At 69.3% G+C, this 16,026-nt stretch overlaps 1 protein-coding gene across 1 annotated transcript in view; it reads left to right on the forward strand.

Annotated features, from left to right (window-relative positions):
- The window catches only part of ITGA5 (integrin subunit alpha 5), a 21,205-nt gene continuing 5,179 nt past the window's right edge, over positions 1-16,026 (forward strand). The window contains 27 exon segments of the mRNA XM_077192764.1: positions 1-1,872; positions 2,864-2,994; positions 3,599-3,711; positions 3,873-3,999; positions 4,809-4,870; positions 5,162-5,207; positions 5,668-5,793; positions 6,280-6,324; positions 6,420-6,463; positions 6,876-6,932; positions 7,189-7,241; positions 7,932-7,989; positions 7,991-8,144; positions 9,206-9,397; positions 10,255-10,300; positions 10,403-10,507; positions 11,012-11,067; positions 11,411-11,580; positions 12,176-12,313; positions 12,723-12,787; positions 13,170-13,320; positions 13,689-13,781; positions 14,183-14,262; positions 14,661-14,741; positions 15,326-15,428; positions 15,766-15,820; positions 15,823-15,914. Of these exon segments, the coding sequence (XP_077048879.1) occupies positions 200-1,872; positions 2,864-2,994; positions 3,599-3,711; positions 3,873-3,999; positions 4,809-4,870; positions 5,162-5,207; positions 5,668-5,793; positions 6,280-6,324; positions 6,420-6,463; positions 6,876-6,932; positions 7,189-7,241; positions 7,932-7,989; positions 7,991-8,144; positions 9,206-9,397; positions 10,255-10,300; positions 10,403-10,507; positions 11,012-11,067; positions 11,411-11,580; positions 12,176-12,313; positions 12,723-12,787; positions 13,170-13,320; positions 13,689-13,781; positions 14,183-14,262; positions 14,661-14,741; positions 15,326-15,428; positions 15,766-15,820; positions 15,823-15,914 (4,116 nt within the window). The 5' untranslated portion in view covers positions 1-199.

The following is a 16,026-nucleotide window of genomic DNA, read 5'->3' on the forward strand; positions in this document are numbered from 1 at the left end:
ACGCGGGGACACGCGGGGACAAACCCGCCCCCCGCGCCACCCCCCGGGCACGGCCGCTGCTGCCCTGGGGGATCCCTGGGGGTGTCCCTGGGGGAGTCCCCGGGTGTCCCCAGGGTCCCCAGGGTGTCCCCCCCGAGCCCCCCCGAGCCCCCCGAGCCCGGCCCAGCTGCGCGGCCGCCGTTGCATCAGCGGCGCTGGAATGCGGCGGCTGCCGGGCGAGGCCCCCGACCCCGGCCCCTGCGCGCCCCCTCTGCACGCCCCCGGCCTCCCCTTGCACGCCCCCCTTGCACGCTCCCGTCACTCCCGTCCCCTTGCACGCCCCCGTGCACACGCGGCCACGCGCCCCGCACGGGGCCGGGGGTGTCCCTGCGTGTCCCCCCGTGTCCCCCCCTTTGCACCAGCACCGGGGGGGCCGCACACGCGTGCGGTGGGGAGGGGGCACCGCCCCGCCCCTCCCGTGTCCCCCCCTTGTCCCCCCGGGGGGGGGGGTTCCTACTGTCCCCTCATGTGTCCCCAAGGCGGTGCCAGCGCCGTGTCCCCCCCCCCGGGGGGGCTCCTGTCTCCTCCCCGTGTCCCCCCCCCCACGGGCGTTCTCTCCCCCCTCCCGTGTCCCCCCGGGGGGGTCCCGCCCCTCCGTGGGAACGGCTCCAGCCCCGGCCCCGTTTCCGCTCTTCCCTTCCAGGAAGCGGCGCCGGGATCCGGCCCCCCCCTGTCCCCCGCGGTGTCCCCTTCCTCCCTCCATGTCCCCTTCCTCCCTCCATGTCCCCTTCTCCCTCCGTGTCCCCTTCCTCCCTCCATGTCCCCTTCCTCCCTCTGTGTCCCCTTCCTCCCTCCATGTCCCCTTCCTCCCTCTGTATCCCCTTCTCCCCTCCGTGTCCCCTTCCCTCTCAGTGTCCCCTTCCTCCCTCCGTGTCCCCCCTGTGTCCCCCTCCTCCGGCCATGTCCCCTCCTCCCTCGGTGTCCCCGGCCCTGCGACCCCCTGGCCTGGCCCTCTCCTGTCCCCTGTGTCCTGTCCTGCAGTGTCACCCGTGTCCCCCCATGTCCCCTGTGCCTGTCCCGCTCGTGTCCCCACACGGTGTCCTGTGTGCCAGTGTCCCCAAATGTCCCAGTACCCGCAGTGTCCCCATACCCCAGTGTCCCTGAGTCCCTGGCCTTCATGTCCTGCTGTCCCAAGGTGTCCCAGTGTCCCTGTCCCTCATGTCCCAGTGTCTCTCATGTCCCAGTGTCCCTGTCCCTCATGTCCCTCATGTCCCAGTGTCCCTCAGGTCCCAGTGTCCCTGTCCCTCACGTCCCGCTGTCCCAGGGTCCCCGTGCCTTTCAGGTGTCCCCGTCCCTGCTGTCCCATTGCCCCCAGGGTGTCCCTCGGGCGTCCTTCAGGTGTCCCCATCCCTGCTGTCCCCATGGCCCCGGGCTGTCCCGGTGTCCTTGGTGTGTCCCGCTGTCCCCGGGCTGTCCCTGTCCCCTCTGTCCCCGCTCCCCCCGGACTCCCCGGGGCCGCCGCCGGTGCCGGTGCCGGTGCCGGTGCCCGGCGGGGCTCAGGCTCCTCCCCGGTGAGTCACGGCGGGGCGGGGCGGCCCCGGGCCCCCCCCGGGCACTTTCCGAGGGGACTCGGGAGCGGGAGCAGCGCCGAGCCCGGGCAGCCCCGACCGCCATGGCCCCGGCCCCGGCCCCCCCGCGCCGCCCCCGGCCCCGGCGCCGCTGCCGGCCCCGGATGGCGCTGCCGGTGCCGCTGCCGGTGCCGCTGCTGCTGCCGCTGCTGCTGCCGCCGGTCGCCGCCTTCAACCTGGAGGCGTCGCGGCCCGTGGTGTTCCGCGGGGCCCCCGGCTCCTTCTTCGGCTTCGCGCTGGACTTTTACCTGCCCGAGCCCCGCAGGTACCGGGAACCGAGCCGGGAACCGAGCCGGGGACCGGGCCGGGAGCGGCACCGCCGGCCGCGAACCGCGCCGGGAACCGGGACCGCCCACGGGGAACCGGGACGGGACGGGACGGGGCGGGGGCGGCGGCGGCGCCGGGGCGGGAGCGGCCGCGGGGAGCGGGGAGGGCGGCGGGACGGGAACGGCGGGACCGAGGGACGGAGGGACCGAGGGACGGGACCGGGAGAGGGACGGGAACCGGGCACCGGGAGCGGGAGCGGCCGGCGGGGAGCGGGAGCGGCCCGGTGGGACGGGGAGCGGCCGCGGAGCGGGGCGGGGCGAGGAGGGCCGGCCCCGGAGCGGGATAACGGGAACGGGACAGCGGGACCGGGAATGGGAAGGGCCACCGGGAACGGGCGGGGGCGGCGGGAACGGGAACGGGAAGTGCGAACCGGGACCGAAAGCGTGAACAGAGAGCGGGACGGGGGAGAGGGAGCCGGAGCCGGGGAGCGGGGCGGGAACGGGGACCGGGCCGGGGCAGCGGGGACTGGAACGGGACACCGGGAATCGGAACCGGGAATGGGAGGCAGGAAGCGGGGCCGGGGAACGGGAACCGGGAGGGTCCGGCCCGTCCGGGGGTCCCAGCGGGGCCGAGCCCCGGTCCCCCCGTGTCCCCCCCGTGTCCCCCCCGCGCCGGCCCCGCCGGGGGTCCCGGGGCCCCCCTGCCCCGGGCCCGGAGCGTTTCCTGTAACCGGAGCCGGGAGCTGCCCCCGGGGGGCTCGGGGGGGGCTCGGGGGGTCCCGAACATCTGGGGGAGGACCCGAACATCTGGGGGGGGACCCACGCACGGCCTTGCCGCCCCCCAACCCCCACGTGTGACCCACGGGGGACGCGGGTGGGGTCTCGCAGCCCTGGAGGGGCCCGGGAGCGGCCCTGGGACCCCCCGTGCCCCGCGGGTGACACAAGCGCGGTGTCCCCGCGGTGTCACCACCCCCCCGTGTGTCCCCCCAGTGTCAGCATCCTGGTGGGGGCCCCCAAGGCCAACACGAGCCAGCCCAACGTCACCCAGGGGGGGGCCGTGTTCCACTGCCCCTGGCCCCCCGAGGGCAGCGGCTGCGCCCCCATCGACTTCGACCACATCGGTGAGGGGACACCGGGGGGGACACCCGGGGGGACACGGGGGGGATCTGGGGACACAGGGACACGGGGGGACATGGCAGGGGACAGGGATGGGGGGGGGAATGGGGCACACCTGGAATGGGGACATGTGGGGGGGACAGGACCCCCAGGAACAGGGACACAGGGGGGGACAACACCCCCCAGGAATGGGGACAGGGACAGGGTCAGGAGCCCCAGGAATGGGGACTGGGAATGGGGACAAACCGCCTAGGAACGGGGACAGGGACAGGGACGAAACCCCAGGAATGGGGACAGAACCAGGCCATGGGCAGGGGACAGGAATGGGACAAAGAGGGGGGCCAGACCCCCCCCCAGACATTTGGGGACACCCCCAGGGGACAGGGCCACAGCGGTGGCGCCCAGCGGCCCCCAGGACCCCCCAGGGCAGCTCGGTGTCACCGCCCCCTGTCCCTGTCCCTGTCCCTGTCCCTGTCCCTGTCCCTGTCCCCACCCCCCAATGGCCTTGGCTCCGTTAATGATCAACCCGAGGGGTGAGGGGGGGCCGGGGGGGGTCCCCTGGGGGAGGGGGCGTGGCCTGACCGCTGCTCCGCCCCCCGCCCCCCCCAGGGACCCGCACCCACGACTTTGGGGGCAACAGCAGCGACGGCGCCGAGCCCGTGGAGTTCAAATCCCTGCAGTGGTTCGGGGCCACCGTGAGGGCCCACAACGGCTCCATCCTGGTATGGGGACACCATTGGGGACACTGGGGACCTTGGGGGGGACATTGGGGACACAACGGCTCCATCCTGGTACCTTGGGGACACTGGGGACACCATTGGGGACACGGGGGACATTGGGGGCACCCCATGGGGTGACCCAGCCGTGCCCGTGCCCCCCCCAGGCCTGCGCCCCCCTGTACAGCTGGAGCCCCCCCAAGGAGGAGGGGGGGGCGCGGGAGCCCGTGGGCTCCTGCTTCCTGTCCCTGGGCAACTTCTCCAAGTTCGTGGAGTACGCGCCCTGCCGCTCAGGTGGGACCCAAAAACACCCCAAAAACACCCCAAAACACCCCGAAAACAGCCCAAAACACCCCAAAACCCCCTGTCCTCCCTGCTGCTCAGGTGCGACCCCAAACACACCCCAAAAACACCCCAAAACACCCCAAAAACACCCAAAACCACCCCAAAGCCCCCTGTCCTCCCTGCCGCTCAGGTGGGACCACAAAACACCCCAAAAACACCCCAAAACACCCCAAAAACACCCCAAAAACACCCCAAAACACCCCAAAACACCCCAAAAACACCCCAAAACTCCCTGTCCTCCCTGCTGCTCAGGTGCGACCCCAAAAACACCCCAAAACACCCCAAAAACACCCCAAAACACCCCAAAACCCCCTGTCCTCCCTGCCGCTCAGGTGGGACCCCAAAAACACCCCAAAAACCACCCCAAACACCCCAAAACCACCCAAAACAACCCCCAAAAACCCTCAAAACCCCCTGTCCTCCCTGCTGCTCATGTGGGACCCCAAAAATCTCCCAAAACCACCCCAAAAACCCCCAAACCCCCCCGGGACCCCCTCTCCTCCCTGTCGCTCAGGTGGGACCCCAAAACCCTCGGGGACCCCCCAAAAAAAAACCCCAAACCCCCCAAAAACCACCCCAAACCCCCCCTGCCCATCCTCACTGTCACTCAGGTGGGACCCCAAAACCCCCCGGGACCCCCCAACGACCCCCCCCGCACCCCGGGGTGACCCCCCCAAACCCGACCTGGACTTTGGGGGGGGGGGGGCGGCGCCCCCTGAGCCCCCCAGGACCCCCTGACCCCCCCCGTGTCCCCCCAGACCTGAACTCGGCGGCCGGGCAGGGCTATTGCCAGGGGGGCTTCAGCGCCGAGTTCACGCAGGTGGGTTGGGGGGGGGGTCCCGGGGGGTTTTGGGGGGGTCCTGGGGGTTTTTGGGGGGGTCCTGGGGGGTCGGTGGGGATCAGGGGTGTCGGGGGGAGTGAAGGGAGGGGGGTCCTGGGGGGTCCTGGGGGTTTTGGGGGGTCCCGGCAGAGTTTGGGGGGGTCCAGGGGGGTTTGGGGGTGTTTGGGGGATCCTGGGAGGGTTTGGAGGGGTCCAGGGGGGGTTCAGGGGGGATCCCAGGGGGGTTTTGGGGTCCAGCCCCGCTGAGGGGGGGTCCCGCTGTCTCTGCAGACCGGGCGGGTGCTCCTGGGCGGGCCCGGCAGCTACTTCTGGCAAGGTGAGAGCCCCGCCCCGCCCGGACCCAGTCACCTGTGTGTCCCCTGTGTGTCCCCTGTGTGTCCCCCCCGTCCCTGCCCTCCCTGCCCACCCTGTCCCCTGTCCCCTGTGTGTCCCCTGACCTCGCCCACCCTGTCCCCTGTCCCCTGTCCATCCCCTGCCTGCTTTACCTGTCCCTGTCCCCAAGGGTGCTGAGGTGTCCCTGTCCCTGTCCCCAGCCATGCTGAGGTGTCCCTGTCCCCAGGGCAGGTGATGTCTGAGGTGTCCCCAGGGCTGTGTCCCTGTCCCCGGGCAGTGTCCCCAGGTGCTGAGGTGTCCCTGTCCCCAGGGCAGGTGATGTGTGAGGTGTCCCCAGTGTCCCCAGGTGCTGAGGTGTCCCCTGTCCCCAGGGCAGGTGATGTGTGAGGTGTCCCCTGTCCCCAGGCAGTGTCCCCAGGTGCTGAGGTGTCCCCTGTCCCCAGGGCAGGTGATGTCGGCCACCCAGGAGCAGATCACGGCCGGGAACTTCCCCGAGTACCTGATCCAGGAGGTGCCGGGACAGCTCCAGACACGGCAGGCGGAGCCCAGCCACGACGACAGCTACATGGGTGACATGGGGACATGGGGACAGCTACATGGGTGACACTTGGGGACATGGGGACAGCTACATGGGTGACATGGGGACACTGGGGACAGCTACATGGGTGACACTTGGGGACATTGGGGACACTGGGGGACAGCTGGGGACAGCTACATGGGTGACACTGGGGGACATGGGGACATGGGGACAGCTACATGGGTGACACTGGGGGACATGGGGACAGCTACATGGGTGACATGGGGACACTTGGGGACATGGGGACAGGGGGGGACAGCTACATGGGTGACACTGGGGGACATGGGGACAGCTGGGGACAGCTACATGGGTGACACTGGGGACACTGGGGACACTGGGGACAGCTACATGGGTGACATGGGTGGTGTCCCCAGGGTGGCACACAGGTGGCACACAGGTGGCACACAGGTGACACACAGGTGACGCACAGGTGACACACAGGTGACACTCTCTCTCTCTCTCTCTCTCTCCCCCCCAGGCTACTCGGTGACAGTCGGGGAGTTCAGCGGTGACACCACGCAAGGTGGGTGGCAGCGGGTGACGCGCCAGGGTGACACGGCCACCCCCGGCCGCACCTGAGCGCGTCCCTTTGTCCCTTTTGTCCCTTTGTCCCCACAGACTTCGTGGCCGGTGTCCCCAAGGGCAACCTCACCTACGGCTACGTAAGGGGGGACATGAGGGGGGGACACAGGGGGGACACAGGGGGGGACATGAGGGGGACACATGGGGGGACACAGAGGGGACATGGAGGGGACACTGTGGGGGACACTGGGAGGACACGAAGGGGACACAAAGGGGACACTGTGGGGGACACTGGGAGGACACGAAGGGGACTTGGGTCGGACATGGAGGGAAAGGAGGGGAGACAAAGGGGACACAGAGAGGGACATGGGGGGACACACTGGGGACACTGGGGGGGACACAATGGCTCCATCCTGGTACATTCGGAACATTGGGGACATTGGGGACACACTGGGGACACAAAGGGGACACGGGGGGGCACTGGGGGATCGCGGTGCCCGTGTCCATCTCCCCCCCCCAGCTGACTCCTCGGTGTCCCCTCGGTGTCCCCAGGTCACCATCCTCAATGGCACCAACATGAAGTCCCTGTACAACTTCTCGGGGGAGCAGGTGGGGACTGGGGGAGTCTGGGGGGGTCCTGGGGGGCTCCTGGGGGGATCTTGGGGGTCCTGGGGGGATCTGGAGGGACCCAGAAAGGACCCGAGGTGGGGAGGGGGGAGGAAAAGGGAGGGGTCTCAAATGGGGGGCGGGGAGGGCTCTAAAATGGTGAGTGGGGTCCCCATGGAGGGGTGTGGGGGGGATGCATGAACTGGGGGGGGCGGGGTCATTATGGCCCCCCCTCACCCCATTTTGTGCCCCCCCCCAGATGGCCTCGTACTTCGGCTACGCCGTGGCCGCCACCGACGTCAACAACGACGGGTGAGGGACCCCCGGGACCCCCGGGACACCCCTGGGACACCCCTGGGACTCCCGGGACACCCCTGGGACACCCCCAGAACCCCCCCCGGGACTCCCCCAGAACACCCCTGGGACACCCTGGGACCCCCCCGAGACCCCCCCAGAACACCCCTGGGACACCCTGGGACCCTCCCAAACCCCCTGGGATCCCCCAGGACACCCCCAGTGCCCCCTAAAGCGCTCGGTGCTCCCCAAACTCACCCTGTACTCCCCCCAAATAGTTCAGTGACCCCCCCAAACTCACCCTGTGTGTCCCCCCACACTCACCCTGTACCCCCCTGTGCTCCCCAAACTCACCCTGTACCCCCCCCAATGCCTCACTGACCCCCCCCCAAACTCACTCTGTATGTCCCCCCACACTCACCCTATGTCCCCCCACACTCACCCTGTGTCCCCCCCAGCCTCACGGACCTGCTGGTGGGGGCCCCCCAAACTCACCCTGTACCCCCCCAATGGCTCAGTGACCCCCCAAACTCACCCTGTGTGTCCCCCCAAACTCACCCTGTGTGTCCCCCCAGCCTCACGGACCTGCTGGTGGGGGCCCCCCAAGCTCACTCAGTGCCCCCCAAACTCACCCTGTGCCCTCCCAATGGCTCACTGACCCCCCAAACTCACCCTGTGTCCCCCCAAACTCACCCTGTGTCCCCCCAGCCTCACGGACCTGCTGGTGGGGGCCCCTCTGTTCATGGCGCGCAGCAGCGGCGGCGCGGGGGGGGGCGCGGGAGCTGGGCCGGGTGTACCTGTACCTGCAGCGGGGGGGGGCCCCGCCCGCCGCCCCCGCCGCCCTCACCGGCACCCACGAGTTCGGGCGCTTCGGCAGCGCCATCGCCGCGCTGGGAGACCTGGACCGGGACGGATACAACGGTACCGGGAACCGGGGGAACGGGACCGGGAACGGGGGGGAACGGGACGGATACAACGGTACCGGGAACCGGGGGAACGGGACCGAGAACGGGGGGAACGGGACGGATACAACGGTACCGGGAACGGGGGGGAACGGGACCGGGAACAGGGGGGGAACGGGACGGATACAACGGTACCGGGAACGGGGGGGAACGGGACCGGGAACGGGGGGAACGGGACCGGGAACGGGGGGACAATGGTACCGGGAACGGGGGGGAACGGGACCGGGAACGGGGGGACAATGGTACCGGGGGGGCACTGGGACCGGGACGGATACAACGGTACCGGGAACGGGGGGAACGGGACCGGGAACGGGGGGGGAAACGGGACCGGGACGGATACAACGGTACCGGGAACAGGGGGGAACGGGACCGGGAACGGGGGGGAACGGGACGGATACAACGGGACCGGGAACAGGGGGGGAAACGGGACCGGGAACGGGGGGGAACGGGACCGGGAACGGGGGAAACGGGACCGGGAACGGGGGGGAACGGGACCGGGAACGGGGGGGAACGGTACCGGGAACGGGGGAAACGGGACCGGGAACGGGGGGGAACGGGACCGGGAACGGGGGGGGGAACGGTACCGGGAATGGGGGGGGAAACGGTACCAGGAATGGGGGGAAACGGGACCGGGAACGGGGGGGAAACGGTACCGGGAACGGGGGGGACGGGGACGGATACAACGGTACCAGGAACGGGGGACGGTACTGGGAACGGGGGAGGACAATGTGACCGGGGGGGGGGAAACGGGACCGGGACGGATACAACGGCACGGGGGGGCTAAAGGAGGGGGAACGGGGGATTATGGGGGGGGTTACGGGGGGTTTAATGGGGGTTATTGGGGGGGTTATTGGGGGGGCTTATGGGGGGAAACTGGGGGGATTTACAGGGGGTTTATGGGGGGTTATGGCGGGCATAAGGGAATTTATGGGAGGGCACTGGGGGGTTATGGCCGGTTTTTGGGGTCCCGGGGGTGTTATGGGGGTGCCCCCCCCGCTAACCCCGTCCCCCCCCGTGCAGACGTGGCCGTGGGGGCCCCGCTGGGGGCCGAGGGGCGCCGGGGGCTCGTGTTCATCTTCCGGGGCGGGGGCGCGGGGCTGCGGCCCCGGCCTGCGCAGGTGCTGCGAGGGCTGGGAGGGCCCCGGGGCCAGCCCGACTTCTTTGGGGCCGCGCTGCGCGGGGCCACCGACCTGGACGGCAACGGGTACCCGGGTGAGGGACGGTGTCACCAGCCCTGTGTCACCCCCCCTGTGTCACCCCTGTCACCCCTGTGTCACCATCCCTGTGTCACCATCCCTGTGTCACCATCCCTGTGTCATCTCTGTCACACCCCCTTCAACGGGTACCCGGGTGAGGGACGGTGTCACCAGCCCTGTGTCACCAGCCCTGTGTCACCCCCGCTGTGTCACCATCCCTGTGTCACCCCATGTCACCATCCCTGTGTCACACCCCCTTCAACGGGTACCCGGGTGAGGGACGGTGTCACCAGCCCCCCTGTGTCACCAGCCCTGTGTCACCCCTGTCACCCCTGTGTCACCATCCCTGTGTCACCATCCCTGTGTCATCTCTGTCACACCCCCTTCAACGGGTACCCGGGTGAGGGACGGTGTCACCACCACCCCTGTGTCACCAGCCCTGTGTCACCCTTGCTGTGTCACTACCCCTGTGTCACCATCCCTGTGTCACACCCCCTTCAACGAGTACCCGGGTGAGGGACGGTGTCACCACCCCTGTGTCACCCCCCCTGTGTCACCATCCCTGTGTCACCATCCCTGTGTCACCCCCCCTGTGTCACCCCCCCTGTGTCACCCCTGTGTCAGACCCCCTTCAACGGGTACCCGGGTGAGGGACGGTGTCACCACCCCCCTGTGTCACCAGCCCTGTGTCATCCCCGTGTCACCCTTCCCAATGTCCTCCTTCTGCCATCCCTTTCCTTCTCCTGGTGTCCCCCTGTCCCCATTCCCAGGGACCCCCCTGTGCCCCCCCTGCCCCTGTCCCCATGTCCCCCCAGTGTCCCCGTGTCCCCCCATTGTCCCCATGTCCCCCCGGTGACCCCCCTGTCCCCACAGACCTCCTGGTTGGCGCCTTCGGGGCGGACGCAGCCGTGGTTTACAGGTAAGCGTCCCCCGTGTCCCCCGTGTCACCATTGTCCCCAATGTCACCTGTGCCCGGCGTCCCCGGGGGTGCCGCGGTCCCTGAGCCCGTGTCCCCCCCCAGGGGCCGCCCCATTGTCCACGCCAGCGCCACCCTGGCCATCGTCCCCTCCATGTTCAACCCCGAGGAGCGCGGCTGCGCCCTGGCCAGCGGCCACCACGTGTCCTGGTGGGTGACAGAGGGACACTGAGGGGACAGGGCAGGGACGGGGCGGGACAGTGGGGGGACACGGTGGGGACACTGCGGGGGACACTGCAGGGGACACTGTGGGGGACACTGTGGGGACAGGGTGGGGGGACACTGTGGGGACAGGGTGGGGACAGCAGGGGACAAAGCGGGAACAGCGAGGGGACAGTGGGGGACACTGTGAGGACATCGGGGACAGCTGGGGATACGGTGGGGACAGCAGGGGACAGAGCAGGGGACAGGGTGGGGTCAGTGGAGAGGGGATGGGGGACACTGGGAGGGGACACTGGGAGGGGACACTAGGGGCTCCCAGGGACACGGGGACACTGGGGGCTCCCAGGGACACTGGGAGGGGACACTGGGAGGGGACACTGGGGGTTCCCGGGACACAGGGACGGGGCGTTGGGGACACCGCGGGGTCCTTGGGTGTCCGTGCTGGGGGGACACTGAGGGGACACACGGTGCCACCCCTGTGTCCCCTCCCAGCATCAATGTCACCTTCTGCCTCAACGCCTCCGGACGTCACCTGCCCGGGCCCATCGGTGAGGGGACAGGGGACACTGGGGGGACAGGGGGACACTGGGGGGACAGGGGACACTGGGGGGACAGGGGACAGAAGGGGGGAAAGTGGAGGGGGACAGGGACTGGGGAGGACAGGGGGACACAGGGACATGGGAGGGACAATGGTGGGGGGACAGGGGACACTGAGGGGGACAGAGGACACCAGGGGGGACACGGGGACACTGGAGGGACAATGGCAGGGGACAGGGGACACGGGAGGGACCATGTGGGTGGCGCAGCAGCCATGGGGACAGGATGGGGACCCCGGGGCTGTCCCTGACGTGTCCCCTCGGTGTCCCCGCGGTGTCCCCGCGGTGTCCCCAGGGCTGGCGCTGGAGCTCAGCGTGGACGGGGCCAAGCCGGGGGGGGCGCGGCGGGCGCTGTTCCTGGGGGGGGGCGCGGGGGGGGCGCCCCCCTCCCCCACGCGGAACCTGACCCTGGAGGTGCCCAACGGGGGGACCCCGCACTGCCGCACGCTGCCCGTGTTCCTCAGGGTGAGGCGGCCACCAACGGCCCGAAAACGGCTCCAAAAATGGCCCAAAAATGCCCCAAAACTGCCCTGGGACCCCATAACTGCCCCGGGACCCCAAAACTGCCCTGGGACCCCATAACTGCCCCAAATGCCCCAAATGCTCCAAAACAGCCCTGGGAGCCCAAATACCCCCAAACTGCCCCCAAACCACCCAAAATACCCCAAAAACTTCCTCAGGAGCCCAAAACTGCCCCAAATACCCCGAAACAGCCCCAGGACCCCAAAACTGCCCCAAATACCACAAAACAGCCCTGGAACCCCTCATGTCACCCCCGTGTCACTCTGGGTAGCCCCTGTGTCACCTCTGGGTCCCCCATGTCACCTCCCTGTGCCCCCGGGTGTCCCCATGTCCCCGTGGGTGTCCCCGGTGTCCCCATGTCCCTGTCCCCATGTCCCTGTCCCTGCGGTGTCCCCATGTCCCCCGGTGTTCCCAGAACGAGTCCGAGTTCCGGGACAAGCTGTCGCCCATCCCGGTGTCCCCATGTCCCTGTCCCCATGTCCCTGTCCCTGTCCCTGTCCCCATGTCCCCATGTCCCCATGTCCCTCGGTGTCCCCAGAACGAGTCCGAGTTCCGGGACAAGCTGTCGCCCATCCCGGTGTCGCTGAGCCTGGCCCTGGACCCGGCCGTGTCCCCTCCCCCGCCGGGGCTGTCCCCGCTGCTGTCCCCGGCCACGCGCACGCGCCTGGAGGCCAAGGTACGGCTGTGCCACCCGTGGGGCACCTGTGGGGCACCTGTGTCACCTGTGTGTCACCCCTGTGTCACCTGTGTGTCACCTGTGTCACCTCTGTCATCCTGTGTCACCTGTGTGTCACCTGTGTCACCCTGTGTGTCATCTGTGTGTCACCCCGTGTCCCCTGTGTCCCCTGTGTGGCACCTGTGTGTCACCTGCATGTCACCTGTGTGTCACCCCGTGTCCCTGTGTCCCCTGTGTCCCCATCACCCCAATGTCCCCAATGTCCTACGCATCCCCACTGTCCCATCACCCCTCTGCTGTCCCCTCTGCTGTCCCCGTGTCCCCTGTGCTGTCCCCTCTGCTGTCCCCGTGTCCCCTGTGCTGTCCCCGTGCTGTTCCTGATGTCCCCGTGCTGTCCCCGTGTCCCCAGGCCCACATCCAGCTGGACTGTGAGGACAACGTCTGTGTGCCCGACCTGCAGCTCGAGGCCAGCGCGTAAGGGGGACACTGGGGGACACTGGGGGACACTGGGGGGACATTGGGGACATGGGGGGACACAGGGGACATGGGGGGACACAGGGGGACCAGGCAGGTGTGGCTGTGCCCAGGGTGGCCCTGGGGGGTTCTGGGGGTGTCCCTGGTGATGTCCCCAATGTCCCCAGTGTCCCCAGTGACCGCCGGGCCGTGTTCCTGGGGGGGGTCTGGGGGTGTCCCTGGGGATGTCCCTGGGCATGTCCCTGGGCATGTCCCCGATGTCCCCAACGTGCCCGATGTCCCCGATGTCCCCAGGGACCGCCGGGCCGTGTTCCTGGGGGTGTTTTGGGGGTGTCCCTGTGGATGTCCCTGGGCATGTCCCCAATGTCCCCGATGTCCCCAGGGACCGCCGGGCCGTGTTCCTGGGGGACAGGAACAGCCTGAACGTGACGTTCCTGGCGCGGAACGTGGGCGAGGGTGGCGCCTACGAGGCCGAGCTGCACCTGCGGCCCCCCCCGGGCGCGCTCTACTCGGGGGTGCTGCGGCCCCACGGGGTGAGTGAGGGGCACCGGGGGGCACCGGGGGGGCACCCCGAGGGTGGGGAGGGGGCTGCAGCCATGGGGGGGGTTTGGGGGGCACCCTGAGGGTGAGGAGGGGGCTGCAGGCATGGGGGGGTTGTACTCTGGGGGGGTTTGGGGGGGCACCCCGAGGGTGGGTGGGGGGCCCGCAGGGGTCAGAAATGCTTTGGGGGGGCCAGGGGGTGTCCCCAAATATGGGGGGATCACTGGGGGGGGGGGGGGGTCAGAAATGCTTTGGGGGGTCCAGGATAGGGAGGGGGGGATGCCCCAAATTTGGGCTGGGGGCTCCCAGCACTAATGCCGCCCCCCCACCCCAATTTCTCTCTCTCTCTCCCCCTCCCCAGAATTTCTCCGCCCTGAGCTGCGAGCTGGGGGGGGGCAACGGCTCCAGCCCCCTGGTCTGCGACCTGGGCAACCCCATGAAGGCGGGGGCCAGCGTGAGTGGGGCTGGGGGGTCTTTGGGGGGTCCGGAGGGGGTTTTGGGGGGGTTTGTGAGGGATTTGGGGGGGTCTGGGGGGGCTTTGGGAGAGTTTTCGGGGGGGTCTAGGGGGTTTTTGGGGGTGTTTGGGGAGTCTGGGTGAGTTTTGGGGGGGTTTTGGGGGATTTTGGGGGAGTTGGGGGCTTTGGAGAGGGTCTGGGGGGGGATTTGAGTTTTGTGGGGGTCTGGGGGGTTCTGAGCGGGTCTGGAGGGGATTTGGGGGGGTTCAGAGGGGCTGGGGGTTATTTGGGGGGCTCTGGACAGTTTGGGTGGATCTTGGGGGGTTCATGGGGCTCTGGGGGGGTTATGGGGGTTATTGGGGGGGGGTCCCGGCTGACCCCCCCCCCCCCATGCCCGCAGATCTGGGGGGGGCTGCGCTTCACCCTCCCCCACCTGAGCGACAACAGCAGCAGCGTCCGCTTCGAGCTGCAGATCCGCAGGTGGGGCTGGGGGGCACGGGGGGCGCCCCGAAATCCGCGGGGGGGCGGCACCCCCAGTTTGGGGTTGGGGGGGTCAGGGGTCCCAGCACGCCCAGTTTGGGGTCCGGGGGGTCCCAGGAGCTAAGGGGGCACCCGGGGTGGGGGTATCCAGGGTGGGGGGGTCCCTGTCAGAGGTTTTTGTGTGGGGGGGGGTTCGTGACCCTGGGGGTGTCCCCAAAGTGGGGGGGGGTCCCTGTTTGTGTCCCTGAGTTGGGCAGGGGTCCCGGGGTTGGGGGTCCCTAATGGTGTCCCCAAGGGGGTTGGGGTCCCCAAGGGGGTTGGGGTCCCCAAGGGGGTTGGGGGTCCCTGGGGGGGGGGGGGGGTCCCTGGCTATGACCCCCCCTGCCCCCCCCCCGCAGCAAGAACGCCAACAACTCCCAGAGCGCCGTGGTGCCGGTGGCGCTGGCGGTGAGGGCAGCAACGAGGGTGTCTGTGCTGGGGTGAGTGACAATGGGGACAATGGGGACAATGGGGACACTGCCAGGGCCACCAGGGTGTCCGTGCTGGGGTGAGTGACAATGGGGACAATGGGGACAATGGGGACAATGGGGACAATGGGGACACTGCCAGGGCCACCAGGGTGTCCGTGCTGGGGTGAGTGACCATGGGGACAATGGGGACACTGCCAGGGCCACCAGGGTGTCCGTGCTGGGGTGAGTGACACTGGGGACAATGGGGACAATGGGGACACTGCCAGGGCCACCAGGGTGTCCGTGCTGGGGTGAGTGACCATGGGGACAATGGGGACACACAGGGGACAATGGGGACACTGCCAGGGCCACCAGGGTGTCCGTGCTGGGGTGAGTGACCATGGGGACACACAGGGGACACACGGGGGGTGGCCCTGGGAGCTGTCACACCCCCCCCAAATCTGCATTGGGGTGAGTGACAGAGGGGACACAGAGGGGACACGAGGGGACCTGAGACCTGCCAGAGCCTCTGAGTGACACCAAGGGGACACAGAGGGGACACGGAGGTGACACGGAGGTGGCACTCAGCACTGTCCCCCCCGCTGTCCCCTCAGGGTGTCCCGGCCCGACGTTGTCACCGTCCCCGAGGGGGGGTGGGGACCTGACCCCCCCCGGCGGCTGCAGGACCTGGGGCCACCCGTGGAGCACGTGTACGAGGTGGGGACATGGCGGGACACCGGCGTCCCCAACCCAGGGTCACAATGTCCCCAAACACGGGGTCCTGTGTCCCCAACCCTGGGGGTCACAATGTCCCCAACCCGGGGTCTTGTGTCCCCAACTTGGAGGGTCCCAATGTCCCCAACCCAGGTCCCTGTGTCCCCAACCTGGGGTCCTGATGTCCCCAACTCTGGGTTCCTGTGTCCCCAATCCTGTGATCCCCATGTCCCCAAATCGGGGCTGTCCCCCCATCCCTGAGCCCTGGGGGTCCCCATGTCCCCCCCGCCGTGTCCTGACCCCGTGTCCCCCCCCCGGGGGTGTCCCCCCGTGTCCCCAGGTGGTGAACGAGGGTCCCGGTGCCATCAGCCAGGGCACGCTGGAGCTCAGCTGTCCCTGGGCCACCGCGGCCACCCCCTGCTCTACGTCACCGGGCACGAGGGGCTGCACAACTGCACGGCCAGCCACGGCAGCGACCCCCTCGGGCTGGTAGGGGACACTGGGGACAATGGGGACAATGGGGACGGAGCGTGGGGGGGGCACTGGGGGCAATGGGGATGGTGGGGACAATGGGGACAGGGGGATGGGGGGACATTGGGGG

The sequence above is a fragment of the Agelaius phoeniceus genome, chromosome 35 (genome assembly GCF_051311805.1).
Source record: "Agelaius phoeniceus isolate bAgePho1 chromosome 35, bAgePho1.hap1, whole genome shotgun sequence".
Classification (NCBI taxonomy): domain Eukaryota; kingdom Metazoa; phylum Chordata; class Aves; order Passeriformes; family Icteridae; genus Agelaius; species Agelaius phoeniceus.